Raw genomic sequence first — 27530 nt, forward strand, 5'->3', positions numbered from 1 at the left:
ATGTATGGGACGACAAGGGACTACAAAGTATGCACACATGCATGCACAGCTTAAAACTGCAGTGGTTTTTGAACAAATGGAGGGCACTTAATCAATCAGGTCCATAACATTAACACAAGCAGCTTTAAAAAATACATGTTTGTTTAATATATTAATACCTTGGATCGAATCAAGTGGACGTCATTCAGTTCTTTGTGTAGGATTTGTCGCACCCATCCATCTTGGTACAACCTGTATGCCTCGAGGGATTTATACTTCTTCAACTCATCTTTGGTATAGGCCGATTTGCTGAACAACAGGTAGTTGATCACGTCGATGTGGGTCACCTGAGGCCACTTGCTCACATTCTTCTCAAATTGATCATTTGATAGACCATAAGGGTCACACCCAATGACAGAAATCTTCTCTTTATAACGAACAAGAACGTCCGGGGGGAGCGTCTCTTGGTAGCCAAGGTTGGCACTCGCACTGCTAGCCATACTCAAGCCTGGATCTACCGTATCCTTACGTACACTCCAAGTCTGTTCTACAGGTAGTTGGTTGCAGGTTGACCCACTGCCCAGGTGTTCACCACTTCACTGATCCACGGCAAACTTAAACCGAATGTTCTGTGTTTGTTGGGCAACAATACGTAATATAAACTAGATGGCACCACACTCCACATGAACGTGACAAAACAAACAAAATTACTTTATAAAACAGACTTTTTGCGATCCGCATTCACCATAAACCAACGCAACAAATCAATATCAGCGCACACGGACAGATTAGCTTGGGTATCAAAATGGCCGCCGCGCAATGCGAGATGGGTAATTTGAAGTGTGTACACAGAAACTGTGACGTCAGTGAAAACAAAGGATACAGTTCAAAGTTAACAAGATCACCCAGAAGTTTTTTTTCGTTATTGAATCCTTCCTGTTAACGTAAACCTTTCTTCTTCTTCCTTCTCATAATCACAGATCCACACCATGTAGTTGTTGATGGCTCATTGTCAAATTGGTGTCAGATAAAGTATTTTCTATCGTCTTGAAGGAGCAGCACTCCTGCTTGAGATGGCCGAAGTGACGGACAAGCCACAAACTCGTCCGAGAAGATGTTTATTGTATAATCAACTCGGGAACTCTGAAAACCCGTTTATCGGGTTCGCATACATATAATCCAAACCAAAAAGCATACGTCAGAACCAAAGCCACGCCTTTCAGGCGAGGCACGCTTTGGTGGTCATGTGACCGACAGGTGCAAGCAATTATAACCTCGGCGCCGCGGTTTGTCCGCCGGTTACGTCACCGGCTTGGGCAAGGAGATTATGTTGCTGGTCTTGAGCTTTGGGGGACCCATGGGTCGCTACACACGCCCCCCCCCAGAATCGACTTGGTCCAGGAAGGTCACCCTGAGGGGGTCCAGATGACCCGACCGAAACGACCCCTGGCTGGTCGCAGGGGGGGGGTCCGGTGTGGTGGCGGTTGGCCGGGCGGGGGGTGCAGTGGACGGGGGGCGGCCGCGCCGCGGTGGGAGAGCCAGCCATGGCGGCTGGCCGACGTCCATGTGGGCCGGCTTGAGGCGGTCCACCGAAATCCGGTCCGCCCGGCCGCCGATGCTGACGACGAAGGACTTGTTGTCCCGTCGTAGGACCCGGAAGGGTCCGTCGTATGGTGGCCGGAGCGGCCCCCGGTGTGTGTCGTGGCGCACAAAGACGTACTCCGCTGTGCGGAGTGCTGGGGGGACATAGGATTGGGGGTCGCCGTGGCGGGACGTGGGCACCGGGGCAAAACGTTGGGCGGCCTCCTGGAAGTCCGTGCGCTGGCGCGCGGCGGACCAGGGGCTGGTGGCGTCGGGCATGAACTCGCCCGGGACGTGGAGGGCTTGGCCGTACACCAGCTCGGCGGTGGACGCCTGGAGGTCCTGCTTTGGAGCCATGCAGAGGCCCAAAAGGACCCACGGGAGCCGGTCGGCCCAGCCGTCGTCCTGGAGGCCGGCCATGAGTGCGGCCTTCATGGAGTGGTGGAACCGCTCGCACAACCCGTTGGCCTGGGGGTGGTAGGCCATGGTGCGGTGCAGGGTAACGCCCAACGTGCGGGCGACCGCGCCCCACAGTTCGGACGTGAACTGTGGGCCGCGGTCCGACGAGATGTCCGCCGGTGTGCCGAAACGCATGACCCAGGTGGCGATGAACGCCTGGGCCACGTCGGCGGTGGTGGTGGAGGCGAGGGGCATGGCCTCCGGCCACCTGGTGGTCCTGTCCACCATGGTAAGCAGGTGGGTGAACCCCTGCGATGGGGGCAGGGGACCCACCAGGTCCACGTGGATGTGGTCGAAACGTCACTCTGGCACGGTGAAAGGAGCCAGCGGAGCCTGGGTGTGACGGTGGACCTTGGCCCGCTGGCAGGGTGTGCAGGCGTTGGCCCAGTCACGGACATCCCATCGCAACCCATGCCAGACGAAACGTGCCGACACCAGCCTCTGGGACGCCTTCCGGACCGGGTGAGAGAGGCCGTGGAGTGAAGCAAAAATGCGGCGCCGCCAGGTGACCGGCACAACGGGGCGAGGTCGGCCTTGGGAGACGTCACAAAGCAGGACCGTGTCCACGAAGGGGACGTCAGCCAAGCGGAGGCCTGTGTCCGCCACCCGGACCGCCTGCACCGTGCCGTCGGTGGCCTGGTCCGTCGCCATCAGGGCGAAATCGACGCTGAGGTGGACGGCGTTGGCGCCGGCTCGAGAAAGGCAGTCGGCCACGGCGTTGTCCTTTCCGGTGACGTGCCGGATGTCCGTGGTGTATTCCGACACGGCGGAGAGGTGGCGCTGCTGGCGGGCCGACCACGGCTCCTTGACCTTGGCCATGGCGAAAATCAATGGCTTGTGGTCGACAAAGGCCGTGAACGGGCGGCCCTCCAGGAAGTGGCGAAAATGGCGGACGGCCAGGTACAGCCCAAGGAGCTCGCGGTCGAAAGTGCTGTACTTCAATTCGTTGGGCAGGAGTTGCCGGCTGAAGAACGCGAGCGGCTGCCAGGCCTCGTTTACTCATTATTCATGAACCGCGCCCACGGCGTAGTCGGAGGCGTCTGTGGTGAGGGCGATGGGAGCGTGGGGTTCCAGGTGGGCCAGCAGCGTGGCGTTGGCGAGGGCCCGTTTCACGCCGGTGAAAGCAGCGTCCATGTCCGTGGACCAGACGACGTCGCGCTTCGCCGGCTGGCCGCGAGGGCGGTGTACAAGGGCCGCATGAGTTGTGCAGCTCGGGGCGCGAAGCGGTGATAAAAGTTCACCATCCCGAGGAACTCCTGCAGCGCCTTGACGGAGCGGGGGCGCGGGAAAGCGGCGATGGCCTCGACTTTGGCCGGTAGCAGCACGGCGCCGTTCCGGGTGATGCGGTGGCCCAAAAGGTCGATCGTCGCCGCACCAAAGTGACATTTGGCCAGGTTGACGATCAAGCCCTGCTCGCTGAGGCGGCCGAACAGCGTCCGGAGGTGGAGGAGGTGCTCGGCTCTGGACGTGCTGCCGACGAGGATGTCGTCCAGGTAGGTAAAGAGGAATGGCAAGTTGCGCAGCACGCCGTCCATCAGGCGCTGGAACGCCTGTGCCGCGTTTTTGAGGCCGAAGGGCATCCGGAGGAATTTGAAGAGGCCGAAAGGTGTAATAACGGCCGTCTTCGGGATGTCGGCCGGGCGGACGGGCACCTGGTGGTACCCCCGAATCAGGTCCACTTTTGATAAAATGGTCCGCCCCGCCAACCGGGCGGAAAAATCCTGGATGTGCGGGACGGGGTACCTGGCGGGGGTAGTGGCGTCGTTGAGGCGGCGGTAGTCACCGCATGGCCGACATCCGCCCCCCGGCTTCGGGACGATGTGCAGCGGCGAGGCCCAGGCGCTGTCGGAGCGCCGCACGATGCCGAGGCGCTCCAGCGCGGCGAACTCGGCCTTGGCGACGGCCAGTTTGGCTGGGTCGAGACGGCGAGCTCGGGCGTACACTGGTGGGCCCGTAGTGGGAATATGATGTTCGATGCTGTGACGCACCACGACGGCCGAAATCGTCGGTTGCGTGAGGGCCAGGAACTCCGCGAGGAGATGCGCGAAGTCGTCTGCCAACGGGAGGACGCAGGAAAGCTCGGTGGGCGCAGAACGGCTCAAGGCGCACGCCAGCGAGCTGAAAGTTTTGGCGTTGACGAGACGCCGACATTTAACGTCGACCAGCAGCCCATGGGCGCAAAGGAAATCGGCACCGAGCAAAGCCATGGGGACGTCCGCCGTCACGAACTCCCAGCGAAAGAGCTGGCTGCCGAAACGGAGGGCGACGGTGCGTGGGCCGAAGGTGCGGATGGCGGAGCCGTTGGCCGCGATTAAAGAGGGGCCGCAAATGGCGGCCCGCCTGACCTCCGCTGAAGCGGGAATGACGCTCAGCTGAGCGCCGGTGTCGCAGAGAAAACGCCGCCCCGACGCTTGGTTTCGCGATGAATAGCAGGTTTCCGGAACGGCCAGCGCTCATGGCTGGTAGTGAGCGCCGGCCCGACCGTTTCCCGACTTGCCGAACGTGCATGGGGGTTGACATGATCGGGCCCGCCGCCCAAACCTGGCGTGGAAATAACACCAGGCCGGGTCTGGTGGGGGCTCCGGTCGACGCGTCGGGACCGGGCGACGCCGCTGCCAGTCGCGCCGGCCCGGCAGCCTCCGGGAAGGAAGCTGCGTCGCGGGCGTCGGGCGGGTGGGCGGGAAACTGCACCGCGGGCGCCGACTGGGCGGCGGGTGGGCTCCCGGCAGCCACCCCGACGAGCTGGCTCACCGCTCCGATGAGCTGGCTTGCCGAATCGATCTTGTCGGCCTCCCTGGCGAGGTCGCGGGGGTTCGCGATGGTCGTGCTTGCCAGGGCGACCCGAACCTGGGCCGGGAGCTGGCAGAGAAAAAGCTCTCGGAAAAGGAAATCCGAGGAGTGCTCACCGAGCAACGCGAGCATGTAGTCCATACGTTCGGACGGGCGCGTATCGCCAAGCTCAGGAAGGTCGAGCAGGCGTCGTGCGCGTTCAGCCGGGGAGAGGGCGAAAGCGCCCAGAAGAAGTGCCTTGATGGCGTCGTACTTGCCGTCAGCGGGCGGGCTCTGGAGGAGGCTCAGGCAGCGAGCGGCGGTCACGGAGCCGAGCGCGGCGACCACGTAATGGTATTTAGTGGTGTCCTCCGTAATGCCACGCAGGGCGAACTGGGAGTCTGCCTGAGCGAACCAGACGGCGGCATGTGCTTCCCAGAAAGTGGGCAGTTTGAGGGACACTGCCGTGTCCATCGCGTCGCGTGTCGTAAACTCGGGGTCACCAGTGAAGGAGCAGCGCTCCTGCTTGAGATGGACGAAGTGACGGACAAGACACAAACTCGTCCGAGAATATGTTTATTGTATAATCAACTCGGAACTCTGCAAAACCCGTTTATCGGGTTCGCATACATATAATCCAAACCAAAAAGCATATGTCAGAACCAAAGCCACGCCTCTCAGGCGAGGCACGCTTTGGTGGTCATGTGACCGACAGGTGCAAGCAATTATAACCTCGGCGCCGCGGTTTGTCCACCGGTTAACACACCGGCTTGGGCAATGAGATTATGTTGCTGGTCTCGAGCTTTGGTGGACCCATGGGTCGCTACACCCTTATATAAAGGGGCCTTTTCTATGCCCCTGGCATTTTTCACAAGATACATTTTAAATACGAACAAAATGCATTTGTTCATCATACAAGACTTTATTCAAGATGATATAGAAGACTTTATCTGACACCAATTTGCTAAATGAGTCATCAACGACAATATGGTGCAGATCTGTGATTACGAGATGGAAGAAGAAGAAGAAGAATGAATCACGTTAACAGGAAGGATTCAATAACGAAGAAAAACTTCCGGGTGAACTTGTTAACCTTTAACTGTAACTGTGACGTAGATCCTCGTGATCGGGTCGGATCTTCTGAGGAAAAGGTTTGTTCGGAGTTTCTCATTTTATGACTAATACTGTGAAAGATCTGTAAAACGATCATGTTAAAGAGTTGTGGATGTGTTATGACGAAAACTAAGGGGATGAGATCAAGTCATGTGACAGTTCACGTAAATTATATTTATATACCCACCCGCTTCGGTCCTTCTCAATGATCCGGTTCGGCTTTGAGTCCCCTTAAAGGCCTAAGCTTGTGATAATTTCGCAATCTGGGTAAATCACTATTGATCACGTGGAGAACAATTCATCCTTTCAACCTCGTTTTTAAACATTGTTTGTGCGACAGCAGGAAGTTGGAAGAAAAAAAGTCGCGCAATGTTTGACGTCATCAAAGTTAACATAAATTTGCCCGAAGGAGATTAAGTTGTTGTTTTAAAACTTATATAAGTTTACATTTATATATTTTTCTTCATCTGTGGAATTTGGTGAGAATTGATCAATTGGCATGTATTTTTAAATGATCCGCAAAATGGAAAGTTTGAGCCGGTAATGAAAAAAATCTATATATTACATCCGGTAATGGATAAAAATCTATATATCACATCCGGTAATGGAAAAATCCAAATATCACATCCGGTAATGAAAAACATCGCATCCGGTAATGAAAATCCCCATCACATCCGGTAATGAAAAAACCCCCATCACATCCGGTAATGAAAAAAATCCCCATCACAACCGGTAATGGCGTCTCTGGTGAACACTCACTTGCAGCCCGGTTTTCGTCGTGCAATCTTCGTTGTAGAAGCACGATAATAATCGCTTTTTTTTCGTAAGTATGGCATTTAATGGAAGTTTAAAAAGTTTTAATTGATATTCGTAGGTATTTTATTGAAGTGATGCATTTATAACGTGCATGAATGATGATTTTATTTGCTTGTTTTTTCCACTCCATCGGTGACTGATCGAGGCCTATGTAGCAAGGACGGTTATCTGTAATCTATATTTATTTATATCTGTCCAAATATTCAAAAGGTTCCGGGGACATGAAAAACTAGATGGTATTCATGGAATACAGTACTTACCCTGCACAGTCAACTTGTTGCGAGCCAACTCTTCTGTTTTTGAACATTTTTTTTCTTTGACCCAATATGGCTGCCAGACCACGTGAGCGATGACTTCATAAATTTATATTCTTCAATATAATTGTTGCATAGATCACGCTCAATACATTTCAAACTGATCAGACCAAGTGTTGTCCCTGTCGAATTATGACGTCATAATTATGGCACTAATGATGTCATCGTTAACAACACCTATTCCCCATATGGAGTTCTTTACAATGAGCCATGTTTCAATTTTTTCCATGTAGTGGTTTTGGAGATATGGAGGTGCAAAATTCTTCGGTTTTTCCAAGATTTCGCCTGTACCACATGACCTATGACGTCGTGATTATCATTAAAATATTCTAAAGGAGGAGGTGCTCCGATGGTGAAAATTTCGTGTCCATCAGACCAACAGTTGCTGAAATTTTTAAAATAATGATTGGATGGATAAGTGTTGTATTTGTCGAATTAAGACGTCATAACGATGGCACTGATGACATCATTAACATATCTTATTCCCCATGGCGAGTAGTTGACAATGAGCCAGGTCTGGATGTTTGCCATGGAATGGTTTCAGATGTGGAGGTGCGAAGGTTTTCCAAGATGGCACCTGTACCACGTGACCTATTGTGTCATAATAATCATTAAATTATTCTACAGGAGCTGGCCCTCCTTTGGTGAATATTTAATGTCAATCGGACCAACGGTTGCCGAGAAAATGAATTTTTAAAATGCAGACACGTACTTCTGCTTCGCGAGCGCAGGGTAACCAGATCGGCACTCAGAAGAGAGCATACCTCTGCCTGGTTGGCCATGTCACTGAATGGTGAAGAATCACTCAAAAAATTCTGCTAGCTGGATTAAGATATTCACCAAAATTGAATCGATTCTTCCTTGTCACACACCCAACGTGTCCAACAAGTTTTGTCCAAATCCATCGATGACTTTTTGAGATATCCTGATATATATCGTTTTTGGCCTTTTCCCCAAATGGTGAAGAATCACTTTAAAAATTAAATAATTCTCATATACTACAACAACAACAACAACATGCATTTTAAGGCCATTTTCCCTGCAAGAGCGGGGGTTAGCCTTGCCGTCCCCATGACAATCTTCTCCATCTTGCCCTATTTTCTGCATCTCTCCTTGTTAACCCCCTTGCCCGCATTTCTTCTTCCACCATCTTTAGCCAAGTCTTTCTCGGTCTTCCCCGTCCTCTACTTCCTTCTACATTCATTTCCATCACTCTTCTCAACCAGTCACTTTCATCCTTCCTCAACACATGACCAAACCATCTCAACCTGTTCCTCTTCAAAGCATCAATCACAGGCTCTATTCCCATCATGTTTCGCAATTCATCATTTGTCTTCCTCTCTCTCAACGATACTCCGCACATCCATCGAACCATTCACATTTCCACCCTTTCCAACCTTCGTTGCTGCTCTACGTTCATTACCCATGTCTTGCTCCCTTAAATCAAAACACTTCTCACACATGCAGCACACACCTTTCCCTTCAGCATCAACGACACTCCCCTCCTCATCAGCACGCCACTCAGTTCCCAAAACTTCTTCCATGCACATCTCACTCGAGCAACCGTTGCCGAGTCTGTTTCACCTTCTCCATTCAGCATGTCTCCGAGGTAGCAAAATGTTTTCACACCTTCCAGCTTCACGCCGTCTCCAAGATCCAACTCGACATTTCCTCCATCTGCAGCTCCCTCTGTGCACACCTTACATTTGAATGTAGCTGCCACACTGGTTAATGACCCTCTCAGACCACTACATTTTTGATGAACCCACTCAGCGCACATTGTACACTGAATGGAGTTCACTCCGACACCCTTCCTGCACACAGCACAAGGCCACTTCCCAGTTCTTTCCACCTCACCACATGCTTTACCACTTGCCATCACCTTCGTCTTTCCGATATTCACCTTCAGACCTTTTGTCTCCATGCATTCCTTCCACTTGTTCATCTTTTCCTTCATTCCATCCATACTTTCCGCAATCAACACCAGATCATCTGCATACAACAACTCCCACAGTAAACCCTCCTTTACATTCTGAGCCAGCACCTCCATCACAGCTACAAATAGTAGTGGACTTAGTACCGACCCCTGATGCACTCCCACCTTCACCTCAAACTCACCACTGTTCCCGTCCTTCGTCCTTACAGCTGTGTGCGCTCTTTTGTACGTTGCCATCACTACTTTGACCAACCATTCCTCCACTCCTAACTTCCTCAATGCCCATGTTAATACTTTGTGTGGAACCCTATCGAATGCTTTCTCCAGATCAACAAACCCAAGAAACAACTTCTTCCTCTTCTCCATGTACTTCTCCTGCAACTGCCTCACAATAAAAAGCGCGTCAGTCGTTCCTCTTCCTGGCATAAATCCAAACTGCATTTCGTCGATCTTCACTTTCTTCCTTATCCTCCTCTCCAACACCCTTTCCAATACCTTCATTCCATGCTCCAATAACTTTATCGCTCGGTACACGCCACACTCCAGAGGGTCACCTTTGCCCTTGTATGGAGGGACGAGGGTACTCAGTTCCCAATCCACTGGAATGCAGCCTCCTTTCACCACCAGATTACAGATCTCTGTCATTCTCTTCACACCCCATCTTCTTGCTGCCTTCAACATATCTCCCACAACTCCTGTCAGCCCTCCCACTTTTATACTCTTCATTGCTTTTATCGCTTCTTCAACTTCCTTGTCACTTATCATCTCTGCCGGTCCTAAAACTGGGTTACTCTCTATGTTGCCATCCCATTCATTCTCTGTATTCAACAGCATTTCCATATTTCTCTTCCATCTTCCTTTAATTCCATCTGGGTCCACAACGATTTGTCCCACTTCATCCTTCAAGCAATTCACCCCCATCACATCACACCTCTCTTTCGCTATCTGCTTTGCAATTCTGGATACTGCTCTCTGACCCTCTTCTGAATCCAAGCGTTCTCCGAACATTTTCCTAGATGCCTCCTGCGCCTTTGCTACCTCTTTCTTTGCAGCCTTCTTGGCTGCCTTATAACTTTCATGCTCTGCTGTTTCTGCTCCCGTACCCTTCGCCTTCTGCCACTCCTTGAACGTCTTCCTCTTCTCGTCAATCCTCTTTCCAACTTCATTATCCCACCACCATGTTTCCGAGTGCCTCGGTGGTCCTTTTGTCCATCCACATACCTCACCAACGGCTCCCAACAGACTAGCTTTCATTGACATCCAACCACTTTCAAGCTCAACCACATCATCCTCTACCCTACTCAGCCTCTCTTTTAATGCCTCCCTTACTGTCACCTCTTTCAACCTCCACACATTCATTTTCGGTTGGTACTTCACCCGCCGAGCTCTCCTCGCACCTTTCACCCTTATGTCGCAGACAACCAAGTGGTGCTGTGAAACAGCCTCCTCCCCCGGGATCACCTTTCTGTCCCGGAGGTGCCCCCTATCTCGCCTATGCACCATCAGGTAGTCAACGGTTGTCGTCGACCCACCTGATGTGTATGTAACAAGCTTATTATCCTCTTTCTGGAACTGAGTATTACAAATCAACAAATCAGCTCCATCTGCAAACTCCAAAATCCTATCACCTTCTCCATTTCTCACACCATATCCGTCACCCCCATGAACTCTCTCAAAACCATCCATACTCCTTCCCACATGTCCATTTAGGTCTCCTCCTACCACAACAATTCCTCATCTTTCACGTTTTCCATCAGCTTCTCTATCGCACACCAGAACTTGTCCTTCTCTTCATCGCTCCGACCAACCTGCAGAGCATATCCCGAGATGATGTTCACCAAGAGCTTTCCAATCATCATTTTCACCATCATTAACCTATTACTCACTTTAGTCACACTCACCACACTGTCCACAAACTCCTCAGAAAACAGGACACCAACACCATTCACGCCCTCCAGGCACCCTTGCCACACAAACTTGTATTTCTGTCCCTGCCTACCCTTCACCATTCTCACACCACTTCCCTTCCATCTCGTCTCTTGCACACAACATATGTCCACTCTTCTTCCGACCAATACTTCCACCACTTCTCCTGATCTCCCTGTCATTGTCCCTACATTCCATGTCCTAAACCTCAGAAACCGATCTCCACTTCGGGCTGTACCCTGCCCATATGTAGTTGTAATTGTCATGGTTCTCTTTTTGAGGCAATGTTTTTATGGCCGGATGCCCTTCCTGACGCCAACCTTCTTATTCGTCGCTTACGACACGCAGGGATACGGTGCACCTATTCTAATCCAGGGTACACACTGGGAAACGTTTAACACATGGAAATTCGGGGGTGGGGGGGGGGGGCATCACGGCTGCGGGGGCCCCGTCAGCACCACGCCACGTCGGCCCGGTCAGCGCCACACCACGTCGGCCTGGTCAGCGCCACACCACGTCGGCCCGGTCAGCACCACACTACGTCGGCCCAGAGCCTGGCGCGAAGTCCAAGGACATCAGCACGTCCAGTGCCTGTCACAGTAGTAATCCAAAAACGGCGCCGGTTGGTGCGAACCACTCGGTCAATGGCGCGAACCAGGTCCCGACACGCCCTTGCTCGCTTGGCCCTGATGAATGCCTCGCTGGGTGTTCTCCAAACAGGGGCAAAATCGCCCAAGCCGCGCTGTATTTCGGCAGCGGAAGCTTTGCTCGCTCGGCCCCGATGAAGGCCTCGCTGGGTGTTCTCCAAACAGGGGCAGAATCGCCCAAGCCGCGCTGGATTTCGGCAGCGGAATCCTTGCTCGCTCGGCCCCGATGAAGGCCTCGCTGGGTGTTCTCATGTCTCATATCCGAATCGTATCTCATATCAATTCTCATATCCGAATCCATATTCAGATCTTCACCAAAATCGAATCGAATCGTCATTGTCAGACACCCAACCGTTCCACCAAGTTTCATCCAAATCCGTCCACAAATTTTTGAGATATCCTGCTGTGTATCGTTTTTCGCGCTTTCTCCCAATGGTGAAGAATCACTTTTAAAATTCTAGTAGCCGGATCCGAATCCGGATCTTCACCAAAATCTAATCGTTTCGTCTTTGTCACACATCCTACATCCCTGCAAAATTTCGCCCGAATCTGTCCACAACCTCTTGAGAATATTTTGTTCACAAACAGACAAACACAGGTGTGAAAACATAACCTTCATCCACCTTTGGTAAAAATTGAAGTTCTTGTTGAAGTTTAATCAGCAAAACTCCTTCATTTCATATGACCTCGGGGGCCCATTGGTCCATTGGACCAAATTTTCATTGTTAATGGTTTGCAAACTCTTACATAACCAAATGCTAATTAAACATGATTGAATTAACATTATATTGGCTTTCTTCCTTCAGTATTATATCTATGAACTAAGTTGTGCATAGGAAATGGTTTTTGTTGAGTTCGCAAGGTTGGTTTATTAATTTAAGTAATTAATATCGCTAATTAGCAAAATGTTCATTGCACGATTATGACGTATAAAATAAGTCACTAAAATGTATATCCCCATGGGCTTTGTTCACTGAAAGTTTTATTCAAATATGTCAGGTATTAAGGAAGTTATGACACTTTGAAACACTTAACACCTGAATTTGGGTCACAAACCTGCCCATTTTACTCCATGTTAAACAAAGGCCCAAAATGAGGTGTTTTCCCATTTTAAAAATATTGATTATTTCCTCAATATTAGCCGTAGAACAAGGATTTATATGTCATTTTAATGTATTTTTGTAGCTCAGAGATGGGTAAGTGACAAGAACAAGCTGATTCTATTTAGGTTCAGGTCAGAATCCAGATCCAGCCTATCAGTGGATATAAGACGTAACCTGTTTATCCTGGGGGGAGATTTGTGCGCTACCAAGTGTCGTTCTGCTTCGTTACTTGCAAAGCGAATCCTGATGTTGGCCTCATGGTTAATGTGGCTGGTTTAAGGTCTTAGGGTCACGCCATTAAAATAACACCAGGTGGGTTGACTCGGCCTGTCATCCTTTTGAGGTCGGCAAAATAAGTATCAGCCTCCTGGAAACGGGGTATAATAACATGTTAGATCAGGTCATTGAAAGGATTAGAACATGCAAGATATTATGACATGTCAGATCAGGGCATTGAAAGGATCAGAACATGCATGATATTATAACATGTCAGATCATGTCAGTGTTCTGGGCCCTGTGCTTTTCATGCCTCCGCCAATGAAGTCGCCAGAGGCATAATGTTTTCAGTTTGTCCATCCGGCTGTCCGACCGTGATAGGTTTTCGTTTCCACGATAACTTGAGACCGGTTGAAGGGATCTTAGACAAACTTGGTGCAGGTATGTATAATTAGGTAAAAACATGAACTGATTAGATTGTGGGGTCAAGAGGTCAAAGGTCACAGTCTGTAAACGGTCTATAACTTGAGAACGTTTAAAGGGATCTAATTCAAACTTGGTACAGATATGTCGGATGATGTAAACATTAAATGATTCGATTTTGGGGTCCCAGGGCCAAAGGTCAGAGGTTTTGTCAGGTAGAAATGTGATAACTTGAGAGCAACTGAATGGATTTAAATCAAACTTGGTACAAGTTTTGTAATGATGTAATAATGTGGGCGGAGGCATATCTGTCGACGTCGTGACGTCGAAGAGTGCCATTCTAGTTCTGGTCTTCATTAATGATCTCTCTGAATGAATGATCGTTTTAAGGCCATTTTCCCCGCTAGAGCGGGGGTTAGCCTTGCGGGCCCCATGACAATCATGGTTCCCTGTTTGAGGCAATGTTTTTATGGCCGGATGCCCTTCCTGACGCCAACCCTTGGTCGCTTCTGCGGCTCCATATGTCAACCCTCAGATCAGCAAGCAGCAGCCTCTTCACTCTCTGCAGACCTGGATAAAAAATCACAAACTGGTCAAACAAGTAGAACATGTCTTTAAATCCTGACAAGTCTCTCACTATGTTTCTCCAAAAAGGCCGTCTGGAAATCCCTCCCATTTATTTTCTCAACAAACCTCTTGAAAAAGTTCTGTCACTCAAGCTTTTGGGTCTCACTATCTGCCATGATCTCTCCTGGGAAAACCACATTTCCAAGCTGGCTTCCAAAGCCAGTAGCCGACCTGGCATCCTCGGTCGTGCAAACTCCTTCCTTGGCACTTCTGAGCTCCTCGCCACATAAGAAGCGTATGTAGAATACTACTCTCCTCCTTGGGCTGATGCACCTGCCTCATACCTAGCTCTGCTTCATGCTGTAGAAACCAAAGATTTCAGAATGATTGGTATCTTTTGCAATGAAGCCGATTCTGGGGGCCTTTCACTCGCTCATTGCAGGCAGGTTGGTGGTCTTCCCTCCTACACTCCCCCCCCAACTCCCCAGCCCTCTCCTTTCCACAGATCTACCGACGTTCCTGTTCTCCACTCTTTTTGTGCTTGTATGTTACCCTCTCTCCCCTTCTTGTCTCCTGCTCCCTTTATTGTATGTTTTATGTGTCCGTGCATGTTTTCGTGTTTAATGTGTTGGCTCTGACACGAGCCTCGACTTTCTATCCCCAAAAAATAATAATTGAAATGATCAGAACATGCATGACGTCATAACATGTTCAATCAGGTCATTGAAAGAGCAGACCGTGCCTCACCATTCTAAATTCCTGATGGTAACAATATCGCAATCCTGAGGATATCTGAGGAGGGAGGAAATATCGCAATCCACAAAACCCCTCAAGGAGGGGGGATATTGTTTCATACCATCATTAATATTATGCGATCATCACGTGTTATTACTTTTGTAATGAGAAGGAGCTTTGGGAAAACGCCACAAAAACACCTTGAAAGAACTCCACGGAAGTGGCAGGAAGGGTTGTGTTATTAACCCTTGGAGGGTATATGGAGGGCAGTAGATCTACGATCAGGTGTGATTGTCGACGTGACAAGCATGGACGAATGTCTGAGATTTCTCCAAATTTATTTCAGTTCAGTGTTAAACAGCATTATGGACTATTTGAAAAGGTAACCAAATATGTTTCTGGTTTATAATATTTTTACTTCCTGTCGAGGCCTTTACTGCCACGAAAATAGCACCAAGAGCCATTTATACACGTTAACACGGCAGGAAAAACCACTTGGGGAGGTGGGATATTATTGTCCCCCGTCACACCCGCGGAGCGAAAAGGGACTATGGTTTTCCCCTCCGTTCGTCCGTGCGTGCGTACGTACGTGCGTGCGTGCGTAAGTGAAGGACCGCATTCGAATTTGGTGCGTGGGTGCAACCCACGTCAAAATCCAAGATGGCCGCCACCATGTATGTCTGATGCCATGTATGTCTGAACCTTGTGAGCGGAATATCTTGAAAAATAAGCGAGGTACCAACTTCTAATCTGGTGTGTGGGTGTATCTAGGCATACGGAAGAACCCTATTGAAAATTGGATCGCCACGTCAAAATCCAAGATGGCCGCCGTGAAACTTGTGAGCTGAATATCTTGGAAAAATAAGTGAAGTACCAACTTCTAATCTGGTGTGTGGGTGTATCTCGGCACAAGGAAGAACGCTATTGAAAATTGGGTCGCTATGTCAAAATACAAGATGGCCACCACCATATATATGTCTGAACCTTGTGAGCGAAATATCTTGAAAAATAAGCGAAGTACCAACTTCTAATCTGGTGTGTGGGTGTATCTAGGCATAAGGAAGAACCCTATTGAAAATTGGATCGCCACGTCAAAATCCAAGATGGCCTCCATTTATGTCTGAACCTTGTGAGCGAAATATCATGTCATCACATGTTTTCTGCATCTTCCACTTTGTCAACTCACATCACTTCCCCCGACGGGGGACCTAGGCGTAACGCTTGTTAGTATTAATATTGTTTTGTAATAACATTAATATTATGCTATAATCATTAGTTTTGTTGGTAGAAGTGGCCTTGGAAAAACGCCATGATAAAGCGAACTTAACATTGATATACACCTCAACACACCTCAACACCCCTCCGCATTGGAAGCAATGGTGGGGAAAACCCCTTTGAGAAGAGTGGGAGGGGGGCAATGAATGTGCTTCAACTTTCTTTGTGTGACCATTAGTCACATTAGTTTTGACTCTAATGTCTCAAGAAACTCATTTTGCAATAAATGTTCGTTTCCCATAAATCGTACACTTTTCAAAATCCAATCTCACCCCTCCCCTCCAAATCTTCCCCATCACCCATCTCTGTCAAATCTTCCCCCTTGCCCCTCCCCCCCAAATCTTCCCAAACACCCATCCCTTTCAAATCTCCCCCCCTGCCCCTTCCCTCCTAAACTCCCCCCACACCCCTCCCCTTTGAGACTCTCCCTCACTCCTCCCCTCCTAGACTCCCCTCTCACCCCTCCTCCTCAAAGCGTCCTCCCCGCTTCTTCCCCCTTCCAACTTTCACCTTCATCTTCCTCAACCTTCTGCCTCACTCTTCCCCCTCCTCAAATAACACCTCACTGCGCCTCACCCAAACACCATCAAACCTTTTGTCCGCCCCATTCTTCCCTTTCTCCAAGCTATTCTGCAATCTCTGACACACCTGCAACAGCTCTCCCTACCTCTTCCTCCTCTTCCACATCCTGCCCTACCGCTCCCCCCCTGTTCTGTATCCGATGCTCCCCCTTCCTCTTCCTTAACAGTATGGACCTCAAACATCCGGGGCCTTCGCTCAAACTTAACTGATCTCTCCATACAGGTTGCTTCTGACAAACCAGACGTGATCTGCTTAACAGAAACCTTCCTCCTTCATGATGTCTCTGATTCCTTGGTATCTCTCCCAGGTTACTCCCTCCTCCGGTATGATAGACCTGAGCCTCGTTCTGGAGGTGGGGTTGCTATCTTTATAAAAAACTCTCTTCCTCACTCGCCCTGCACTGCCCTCTCTCCACCTCACCCCCAGGAATACCTTTGGCTACGGCTTCCCCTTCGCTCCCACCTTTTGTTCATATGCGTGTTGTACCGTCCACCAAACAGTGATGACTCCATCTACATCTCGCTGTCTGATAATATGGACCAACTTCTATCTACCCATCCCAACTCTCTCTTCCTCATATGTGGTGATTTCAACTGTCACCATGCCAGTTGGCTGGGGGTGGGTACCTCTCTCACCAGCCATGGCTCTTCAGCAAAGGACTTCTGTGATTCACTGGGACTGACACAATCTGTCAATTTCCCAACCCGGATCTCAGTCAACGGAGAATCTTCTCTTCTGGACTTGGTTATGACTAACTTCCCTGAAAATGTCTGCTGCTCTTCTTCTGCTCCAATCGGCTCTTCTGATCATCTGCTTGTTAAAGTGGACCTCTCTCTGACCATTTTCAGAGCCTCCTCAGCGTCGACGAGTCTGGCATTTCACTCAGGCCAACTGGCACGGTCTTCAAGCAGCCATCAATCATCTGGACTGGTCTCCCATCTCTACCACCTCTGACATCAACTCATCCTGGGAATTCTTCCAAAGTAAATTGCTCTCTCTCATGCACAGATTTATCTCATCTCGTCTTCAATTGTCATACCCTTCCTCCCATCCATGGTACATGGAAGCTTGTGGTGAGGCTATTGCCCAGAAACAACTTGCTTTCGTCTCCTGGAAAGCAAATCCAACGGAAGGAAATCTCATTTCCTTTCACAAAGCCCGAAACAAGTGTGTGTCCACCCTCAGGAGAGCCAGGAAACAATATCTCTCCGTCCTCAGGACCGAACTCTCTTATCTGTCTCCCTCTTCCAAATCCTGGTGGCGTCTGGTAAAATCTGTTTCTGGTGTTTGTTCCCCCTCCATCCCCTCCCTCACCTTAAATGGCCACACGGCTGACTCCGCACGTGAAAAAGCCGAATGCCTCAACTCTGTGTTTGCCTCTAAATCTTGTGTCCCAAACCCATCCCTCTCTGTACCCACCGTACCCAGTCGTACCCAGCTGCTCCTGGACTCTGTGTCCTTTCCTCCTGACAAGGTGGAAAAGTGTCTGTCAACCCTCGACTCTGATTCTGCAACTGGACCTGACGGCATCAGCCCACGGGTCCTAAAATCATGTTCTTCCGCTCTTTCACTCCCTCTCTCTATTCTCTTCACCCTCTCTTTTGCTCAAGGTCATCTTCCATCTGCTTGGAAATCTGCCAACATCACCGCTTTGCACAAAAAAGGTGCAAAAACAGATCCCAGCAACTACAGACCAATCAGCCTTCTCCCAATTATCAGCAAAGTCATGGATTCCATCATTGCTTCAGATATGAAATCTTTCCTCTTCTCCAATGGCTTGATCTCTGATCATCAATTTGGTTTCAGACCTGGACACTCCACTCTGGACATGCTGCTTCTGCTTTCTCAACAATGGATGAAGGTCCTCAATGCCAAACAGGAAATTAGAGCAGTCTCCCTTGACATATCACGTGCCTTCGATACAGTCTGGCACCCCGCTCTGCTCACCAAACTTCTCCTCTTTTGGTATCCATGGAAATCTCCACGCATGGCTGGCGGACTTCCTCTCTAGTCGTCATCAACGTGTGGCCCTGAATGGGGTTCTCTCATCTCCTCTTCCTGTTCAGGCTGGAGTTCCCCAAGGCAGTGTTCTGGGCCCTGTGCTTTTTCTGGTCTTCATCAATGATCTCTCTGACTCTCTTGAAAATCCTCTCTATCTCTTTGCTGACGACTCTACTCTCTGTCGCTCCATTCTTCATCCCTCAGATCGGCAGTCTGCAGCCTCCTCACTCTCTGCAGACCTTGACAAAATCACAGACTGGGCAAACAAGTGGAACATGTCTTTCAATCCTGACAAATCTCACACTCTTACGATGTCTCTCCAAAAAGACCGACTGGACAACCCTCCCATCCACTTTCTGAATAATCCTCTCCAAGAAGTTCTGTCACTCAAGCTTTTGGGTCTCACTATCTGCCATGATCTTTCCTGGAAAAACCACATTTCAAATCTGGCCTCCAAAGCCAGTCGCCGACTGGGCATCCTCCGTCGTGCGAAGTCCTTCCTTGGCACACCTGAGCTCCTCACCACATACAAGGCTTTCATCCGCAGCTCAATGGAATACTGCTCTCCCCTCTGGGCTGGTGCTCCTGCCTCACACCTAGCTCGCCTTCGCGCTGTTGAAACCAAAGCATTCAGAATCATTGGAATCTCCCGCGATGAAGCTAACTCCAAGGGCCTCTCACTCACTCACCACAGGCAGGTTGGTGGTCTTTCCGTCTTCTACCGACTCCTCTCTGGCCTTGCCCCCCCCCAGCTCTCTCTGGGCTCTGTCCCGCAAATATTCCTACAGGTCGCACAAGATCTGCCTGCAACCCTCTTTTGGTTAAACTGCCAAAATCAAGACTCTCTGCTCACCTTCACTCCTTCATTCCTCTTTTCTCCCGCCTCTGGAACAAACTCCCTCACTCTCTTCAATCCCACTCCACCCTCCAAGTCTTTAAAACAGCTGTTCACCACCATCTCTTATCTTCCCCCATCCAAAACCTTGATCTTTTCTACCCCCGCTAATTTCACCCCAATTCCCCTTTTTGAAATACCAACTTCTGTCCTGGAAGTCCTTGGTGTCCTTGTGCTTTATACTTCTCGCTCCCCCCCCCCCCTTCCCATGCCTCCTCCCCCCGGGCCCTCTCCCTTCCACACATCTTCCTGCTCTCGGATGTTGTGTTTGTGTGCTTCCCCTTTTCTCCCCATCTTGTCTTCCGCTCCCTCTTTTTGTGTATTTTGTTTGTCTGGTCGATTTGTTTGTGAAGTAAATGTTAGCTCTTTCACGAGCCTCGATTCAGTATACAAAAAAAAAAAAAAAAAAAATCCTCCTGTCAAGTTTGGTTGAGATTGGATAAGTAACGACGGAATGTATTGCAGTCAGAAATCATCAGACAGACAGATCCCATATTGCGTATTTTAGTATGATAATTAAAATTAATGCATTTCCCCATTTGTATTTGACGCGCTTTAAATATGCCTGGTCGTGCCACATCATCTCATCCACATTCCTCACTTCATTCCCCAAATGAAATAGCATCGTTTTGGCGGATAAAATTGGTTTGGTGTTCATGTGGCGCAGCATAATTGGCCGAATGGTCTCCTCCAGTTTACTCTGCAATCATTTTTGTCTCTGTATATAAAAACTCACATTCATGAGATGGTGATTGATAAGAAAACGTACAAAATGGGACAAAGCGAATGAACAAACTGGATAGAAAATCCCGCATATATTGTATAAGAAATGATTGGATTGTCAATGGAAACAACTCACAAAAATTGCAGAGAAAGAAAAATAACATGTATAAATTTTCTGTGATTAACATAAGCATTGTATCCTTTGCAGGTCATTGGTGAAATGGATAGCTTCTTGGAATGGCTCCAATCACAAGGTCTGAGAGCAGAAACAGCCCAGGCAGTGATCGAAGAGCTTGGAATTGAGAACCGGAAGGTTATTCGAGCTTGTACAGAATCAGATGCATTGCGATCCGAGCTCCTCTCTCTCGCCAAAGAGAAACTTCAATTTGCAATGTATGCTGACTTCTGTAAGTTTATGAATTCTTTTTTGAAACCGCAAGATGTCCAGATTCCTGGTTCTTCTCTGTTGGGAAGTCTGTTCGCCAACTTGGAGAATGTTATTTGGGAACTTTCCAGTTTCTGCCAAAACTTTGTTGGATTCCAAAATGTGCAGCTGGAAAATGTTCCTGGTGTCTCTGGAATCAGGTTCAGTGATGTCTTCAGCCTCAGCTCTCTGGGTGATGGATTACGACCCACGTCTGGTATGTGACTTTTTTAATATGACATTGCATGTCAACAAATATCTTGATCTTTTACGATTGCTTCTTTTTTTAAATTTTATTATTTTAACTTTTATAATCTCTTTTGATGCAGTTTTGTATTGTCCAGTATGAATGGATTTTTGATGTATGGTACAAGGTCAATTTTTAGCTCACCTGGAACATATTTCCAGGGAGCTTATGGTTTGGCAAATCATCAGACCATCCATAAGCACTTCCAACTTCTCCCAAACTGCTGATGGGATTGTGAACCAACTTGGCCAAAATTATGTTTTGTGTGATGGAACTTAAGTTTGTTCATGGCATTAAAAAAATTCGATGTCTCAGGGCGTCTACCAGGGGTGAAAGTAGGTCCAGGTTTAACCCAACTCAGCCCCCCAAAGTGGAACTACCAGGAGTCAAATGGAGGTAGGTAGTTGGGGGGGGGAGAGAGTGAGGGGATCAAATTGGGTTGAGGTTTGATCCCCCAAAATAGGTATTTGCTTTCGACCCTGAAACTACACACAGTTTCGATGACACTTGACCACAACCTTCATCACCCGTGATGCACCGAAGATTGTTCACAGCTTTAGAAAAAAATTGGGGTCCATTGCCTCTATTTTATTTTTATTTTGTAAATTCCATTAAATTTCCAGGTGTTCCATGTTAAACAGTGCATTCAAGTTATCTGCTTGGAAGAAGTGGTTTGTTATCTCTCTTTAGCCATGGAAGACCTATCCTGGTTTTCCGACACTTAAAAAAAAAAAATGAAGACGCTTCATCGTAGTCGTATTGTAATCAGCTCCATCCGTCCGTCTGAGTCGTGCTATCTCCTCCTGAACAGTTGTGTAAAAAATCACAAACCTGCTTGTTATGATCACATGGTAATGAGCAAGAGCAGTATCATTTGACCCTGTCCCTTGGGTCCATTACAGAAAATGGAATAACGTAAGGGAGAAAACCAAAAAATGTAATGAGAGGGTCATTTTTGAACATTTTTTACGGCGCAGCCTGTAGGGCAAAGCTGTCTTGAACAGTGTTTGTCTGTCCGTATGTATGTCCCCTCAAATGTACACCAATCAGAGCTGAGGATCTGGTCACATAACAGGGGTGATGTGATGTCATTACGGCTGACTTCACACACCGCCATTTTGATTCCTATGCTGTTCTGGCCGGACATATCGTTGAACCTGTCATGTATCACAATCTGCATGCTCTCCCTTTTCGTTTTTCATTCAGTGTGAAACACAAACACGTGAAACACATCAAGTGAAACACGTGAAGTAAAACACGTGTATATAAGGATCTTTTATGACAATCGATTGTCATCATGGCTGTGGTTGTTGTTTGTGGGTTCCTTCTGCGTAGTTTTATATATGTTTCTATTGTCGCAAAAAATCACGCCTCTATGTGTAATTTTGGATGCTTGTTCCGTGTCCTCAAGGGTTTCTACTGTCGTAGAATAATAAATGTTTCCGTTCAAACTGATGTCTGAATAAACCATACATCAGCACTTCTTCCTCTTCTTGAAACTCGCAAAGCGGCTTTTATAACTGGCAAATTCGTGATGAAGCAACCGATTTTTTTTTTTACGGTGTTTGTCTCTCCGTATGTATGTACGTCTCACATATTTATCCTACGTATTGGGCGAGTTTTATCGCGAACAATTACGCTTCTGAAAAGTAGAATGTAATGCCATTTGACATTGCCAGTTATGTTTCTTTCAACACCCTTTGGGGAACATTCATATATTACGTCATATACCTGGTTGGGGCAAATGATCACACTTGATGATTGGGGGAAACTGAAAACACATCCAATATGATGTACCTTCTCTTATCCTTGTTTAAACAGTGAAATTCATCGCATAATTCTTTATATCTTGGAAATGTTTGGTTGAACAATGTGAACATTAAAAAAAAAAAAAAAATCTTTCATTTGAAAAGGAACTCCAACCCACTGGTCAACAGAACAAACAAAATGTGGAAATAGTTTTTGTCCAACAATAATGTGGTCTTTCTTCAATAATGTCATCCTACATATGCATCGTTCATGTTTTAAATTTTCCTCTGAGTGTCCCAAACTAATCAAGATGGTAAATACCTCTGCCAGGCAGGCAGAGATTCAGAAGCGAGGTTCGGCTAGGCAGTTTGAATGTGGGATCAATGGCGAGGGGGGGGGGTGGGTGGATGGGGGGAGGAGGGAGAGGGGTTGAGGTGGTGGTGATAATGCAGCGAAGGGGGTTGGAAGAGTTGTGTGTGCAGGAGACCTGATGGAAAGGTGACAGGGCCAGGAGGTTTGCAGGAGGATAGAAGCTGTTGCACTCGGGTGTGGATGAAATAAGTCATGGCGTCGGAATAATCGTGTCGGAAGAGATCAGCAAGCAGGTGGTCATTGTGGAAAGATGGGAGGGACGGTTAGTTTTGGCATGGGTGGTGTTTTAGAGGGAAATGGTGCGTGTTATATCTGTATATAAGCCACCAATGGGAAAGTCTCGGACGGAGAAGCAGAAATTCAGGAATGCACTGGAGAGGATTATGGGAATGGTTAAGATGGGGGTGATGCTGTATATTGTGGGTGAGTGTAATGCGCATGTCAGAGTAGCGGAGGCGGGTGAAGAGGAATGTGTTTTTCAATTTGGTTGCGGGAAAGGAATAGAGATGGTCAAGAGCTGGTGGCATTGATGGCAAGGAATTGGATGTCCATGGCTGGTTCATTCTTTCAAAAGCGGGAAAGCCACAAGATTACCAATTGGAGTGGACCGAACAGAACTGGATTTGGTGGTGGTAAGGAAGTGACAGTGTGGACGGTTAAGGATTGCATGGCCATGGAAGGAGAGCATGTTAACTCCCAGCACAAGCTTGTGATGTTGTGGTGAGGATGAAGAAAAGGTGTGAGATTAAGAGCAGGGGTCAGAAAGTTATTAGGTGGGGGAAGTGTCGGGGAAACATCACCGAAGATTACAAGGGGAGGGTGAAGGCCAGGTATGAGCAACGTGGCGAAGAAGCGGAAGAATTGGAGAAAGAATGGAAGAAGTACGGAGTGGCATTCAAACGAATTGCAGAAGATTGAGGATGAAGCAGAAGGCTAGTGACAGAGAGGGGTGCACGATTGAAGGTGTTTGAAGGATATTTCAGAGTTGTTTAATCAGGAAGGAAGCAACAACGAGCTGGAGCTGCAGAGTTATGTGGATGGAAAAGTAGAGATCATGGAAGAGAAAGTGCGGACAGCATTGAAGAGGATGCAAAAGGGAAGGGTGCTAGATGTTGACGAGGTATGTACACAAATGATAATTGCATCGGTGGAAGTCGGAGTCAGGTGGACAAAGAGGTTCTTGAATGTATGTATGAGATGGGTCAATTCTGTAGGTGTGAAGGACAGGGTTAATTGTGCCGATTTGAAAGGGGATGGGGGATGTTCAAGATCTGAGGACGTGCAGGGGCATTACACTTCTTCATCATGTCATGAAGGTGCTGGAGAGGGCTCTGGATGAGAGGATAAGGAAGAGTGTGGAGAAGCCTCTGCGGGATGGCTCATTTGTAAAGTAGTGTGTAAACTGTCATTGGGTGACCTATGTGTGTGAATCGAGTGAATAAATGGTGTGCGAGTGATCTTGAGATGGCCGGTGTGTATATGTTGTGTGTGTTGGGGAAGTACCACATGCGAGAGTGGGCGTGATGAAGGTTACAGGGAGGCTTGTGTGTGGGTGAGGTCTGCAGAGGTTCCGCAGCACGAGCAGTGAATGTGGAGAACACGTTGGGGTGCCCCGTAAGAGTTCCGCCGAATGCCAATGCGAAAAATTTAATTAATTGGTAGGCTACGGATGCACCGCCGAACTTCTCCACATAGACAGGCTCACTGAGGATAGAATATCGAGTACGGAAGCAGCTTAAAAGCTGCAACGCCAGAGCAGTCCCTGCTGTTTGAACGCGCTGGGTACCCGATGAGAAGGTGCCTGTCTGCATGCCATGGAGGGATCGCATGCCGAGATTAATTGTGTTGCTATGTTTGGCGGTCTCAATCGGTGTCAGCAGTTGCTGAACATCTCGTCAGGCCGCGATCCGATCCACGGCACGGCGGCCTGCAGGTCTGGAGGTCGGGGAGAGTCCGAGAAGTCCCACACGTAATGCACCCTAAACCCCGCGTCTGCAACAATATTTTCACTCTGTCTGCTGGCTTGGCAGTCAAACAAAATTGAAAATCATTCCAAACAGGAAACGTCCTGTTTAGATTGACATCATAAAGGACACAAACAACAGGCACCAATAACTCATGTAACGTGTTGGATCGAGTGATTTAATCGACACTGTGCAACTCCAGTAAAAATAAATTAAATAATTTTACAATCTTTCTTTTATTTAAATTGAATTAAATACTTGAACACTGTTGAACATAAATCGTCTTGTTATTTCCAATAACCTCCAGTTTAACAGTACTTGGACATGTTAAATAGAGTGGTGTGTAATGGTGATGTAGAAGACTGCTTCAATAGCGCTTAACATCCGGAATTTTTCTTTAACAATCTTTAACTTTATTGTTATATTTCAATTTAAGTATACTTTGTGGAGCGAAACAGTTCTATGAACTCTTGAGATGGTTCTCAATGTCATTTCCCTGCAAAAGACTAACGCTGATTTGTACACAGGTGAGGTCGATCCTGTAAATGTGGATGGCAGACAACACAACAACGATTCATCTGTCACAGAAGATTCAAAATGTGCTTCTGCAAAGGAAGGTTCAGATGATATTCACATGACAAACGGAAGGGCTTCCTGTTTTGCAACTGGTGAGTGGAAACATAAAAAAAAATTAACATACAATCTTTTTTGTTGAGAAAATATATAATTTTCAGAAAAGGGTTAAATATTTCGCATTTTGATTTTGACAGAAAAAAGAAAATATTGTGTTCTTTGTTTCTGTAGAACGATCAAGACGTAATATGGGACAAATAGGGTCCAGTCGCAGCTTGACAGTGAGGAAGAAGCCTTTTTTGAAGAAACAATCGCGAGATCAAGACTCACTTCCTATTAAACACAAGTGCTTGTCTGGGCCTCGCAACACCAAGATCAATATGAAATTAAACAAACACAAAAAGGTTCTAGAAAAGCAAATACGTTTTAAGTGTAATGTGTGCAGAATGAATTTTTCTTCAACGAGTAACATCAAAATACACATGAGGATCCACACTGGAAAACACCCTCACAAGTGCTCTGTCTGTGATGAAGTTTTCTTGACAAAAGGCAATTTGAATACACATATGAAGAGCCATACAGGAGACCGTCCTTACAAATGCTCAATATGTGACAACGCTTTCTCTCGTAACAACAATTTGAAAAGCCATATGATGATCCATACAGGAGAGCGTCCTTACAAATGCTCGATATGTGATAAAGGTTTCTCTCAAAGCAGCAAATTGAAATTACATATTAGGATTCATACAGGAGAGCGACCTTACAATTGCTCGATATGTGATAAAGGCTTCTCTGAAAAAGGCAATTTGAAAAAGCATATGAGGATCCATACAGGAGAGCGTCCTTACAAATGCTCAATATGCGATAAAAATTTCTCTTGCAACAACACTTTGAAAAAACATACAATGGTCCATACAGGAGAGCATCCTTACAAATGCTCGATATGTGATAAAGATTTCTCTCGTAACAACAATTTGAAATTACATATGAGGATCCATACAGGACAGCGACCTCACAAATGCTCGATTTGTGATACAGATTTCTCGCAAAAAGGCTATTTGAAAAGTCATATGAGGATCCATACAGGAGAGCGTCCTTACAAATGCCCAATATGTGAAACAGATTTCTCACGAAGAAGCCATTTGAAAAGTCATATGAGGATCCATACAGGAGAGCGTCCTTACAAATGCTCGATATGTGATCAAGGCTTCTCTCTGAGCCACATTTTGAAAATGCATGTGAGGATCCATACAGGAGAGCATCCTTACAGATGCTCAATATGTGATAAAGGCTTCTCTGGAAAAGGCGATTTGAAAAGGCATATGAGGATCCATACAGGACAGCGTCCTCACAAATGCTCGATATGTGATAAAGGCTTCTCTGGAAAAGGCAATTTGAAAAAGCATATGAGGATCCATACAGGGGAGCGTCTTTACAGATGCTCAATATGTGATAAAGTTTTCTCTGAAAAAGGCGATTTGAAAAGGCATATGAGGATCCATACAGGACAGCGTCCTCACAAATGCTCGATATGTGATAAAGGCTTCTCTGGAAAAGACAATTTGAAAAAGCATATGAGGAGCCATACAGGAGAGTGTCCTTACAGATGCTCGATATGTGATAAAGGTTTCTCTCGGAAAGGCAGTTTGAATAGCCATATCATGATCCATACAGGAGTGCATCCTTACAGATGCTCGATATGTGATAAAGGTTTCTCTCAGAAAGGCAGTTTGAATAGCCATATCATGATCCATACAGGAGAGCGTCCTCACAAATGCTTGATATGTGATAAAGGCTTCTCTCAAAACAGCAAATTGAAATTGCATTTGAGGATCCATACAGGAGAGCGTCCTCACAGATGCTCGATTTGTGATAAAGGTTTCTCTCAGAAAGATAATTTGAGAAGGCACATGACGATCCATGCAGGAGAGCTGAAATCTGAAACACCAGGATCTGAAAAATGACGTCAAGAGCATTTTGAAATTGAAGAAACCTGAAATTGTACCAGTGATATTCGGAGCAACAATGAATCCGTATGGTCAAGAAAACCCACCTGAGTACTTAAAAAGCATTCTGGGGAATATCACGACAAACATTCTACAGGTGGAGGCTGTCAGAGGTTCAGTGAGGATTCTAAAATG

At 47.5% G+C, this 27530-nt stretch overlaps 1 protein-coding gene across 1 annotated transcript; it reads left to right on the plus strand.

Annotated features, from left to right (window-relative positions):
* LOC144889735 (uncharacterized) lies at nucleotides 1-27353 on the plus strand. Its single transcript, XM_078770913.1, has 7 exons — nucleotides 1-27; nucleotides 20269-20701; nucleotides 25344-25484; nucleotides 25621-26091; nucleotides 26428-26538; nucleotides 26932-27117; nucleotides 27268-27353. Exons 1-7 carry the CDS (start codon nucleotides 1-3, stop codon nucleotides 27351-27353), a joined length of 1455 nt encoding a protein of 484 aa, XP_078627039.1.
* Nucleotides 27354-27530: the final 177 nt, after the last annotated feature.

Source organism: Myxine glutinosa, chromosome 1 (genome assembly GCF_964187855.1).
Source record: "Myxine glutinosa chromosome 1, kmMyxGlut1.1, whole genome shotgun sequence".
NCBI lineage: Eukaryota > Metazoa > Chordata > Myxini > Myxiniformes > Myxinidae > Myxine > Myxine glutinosa.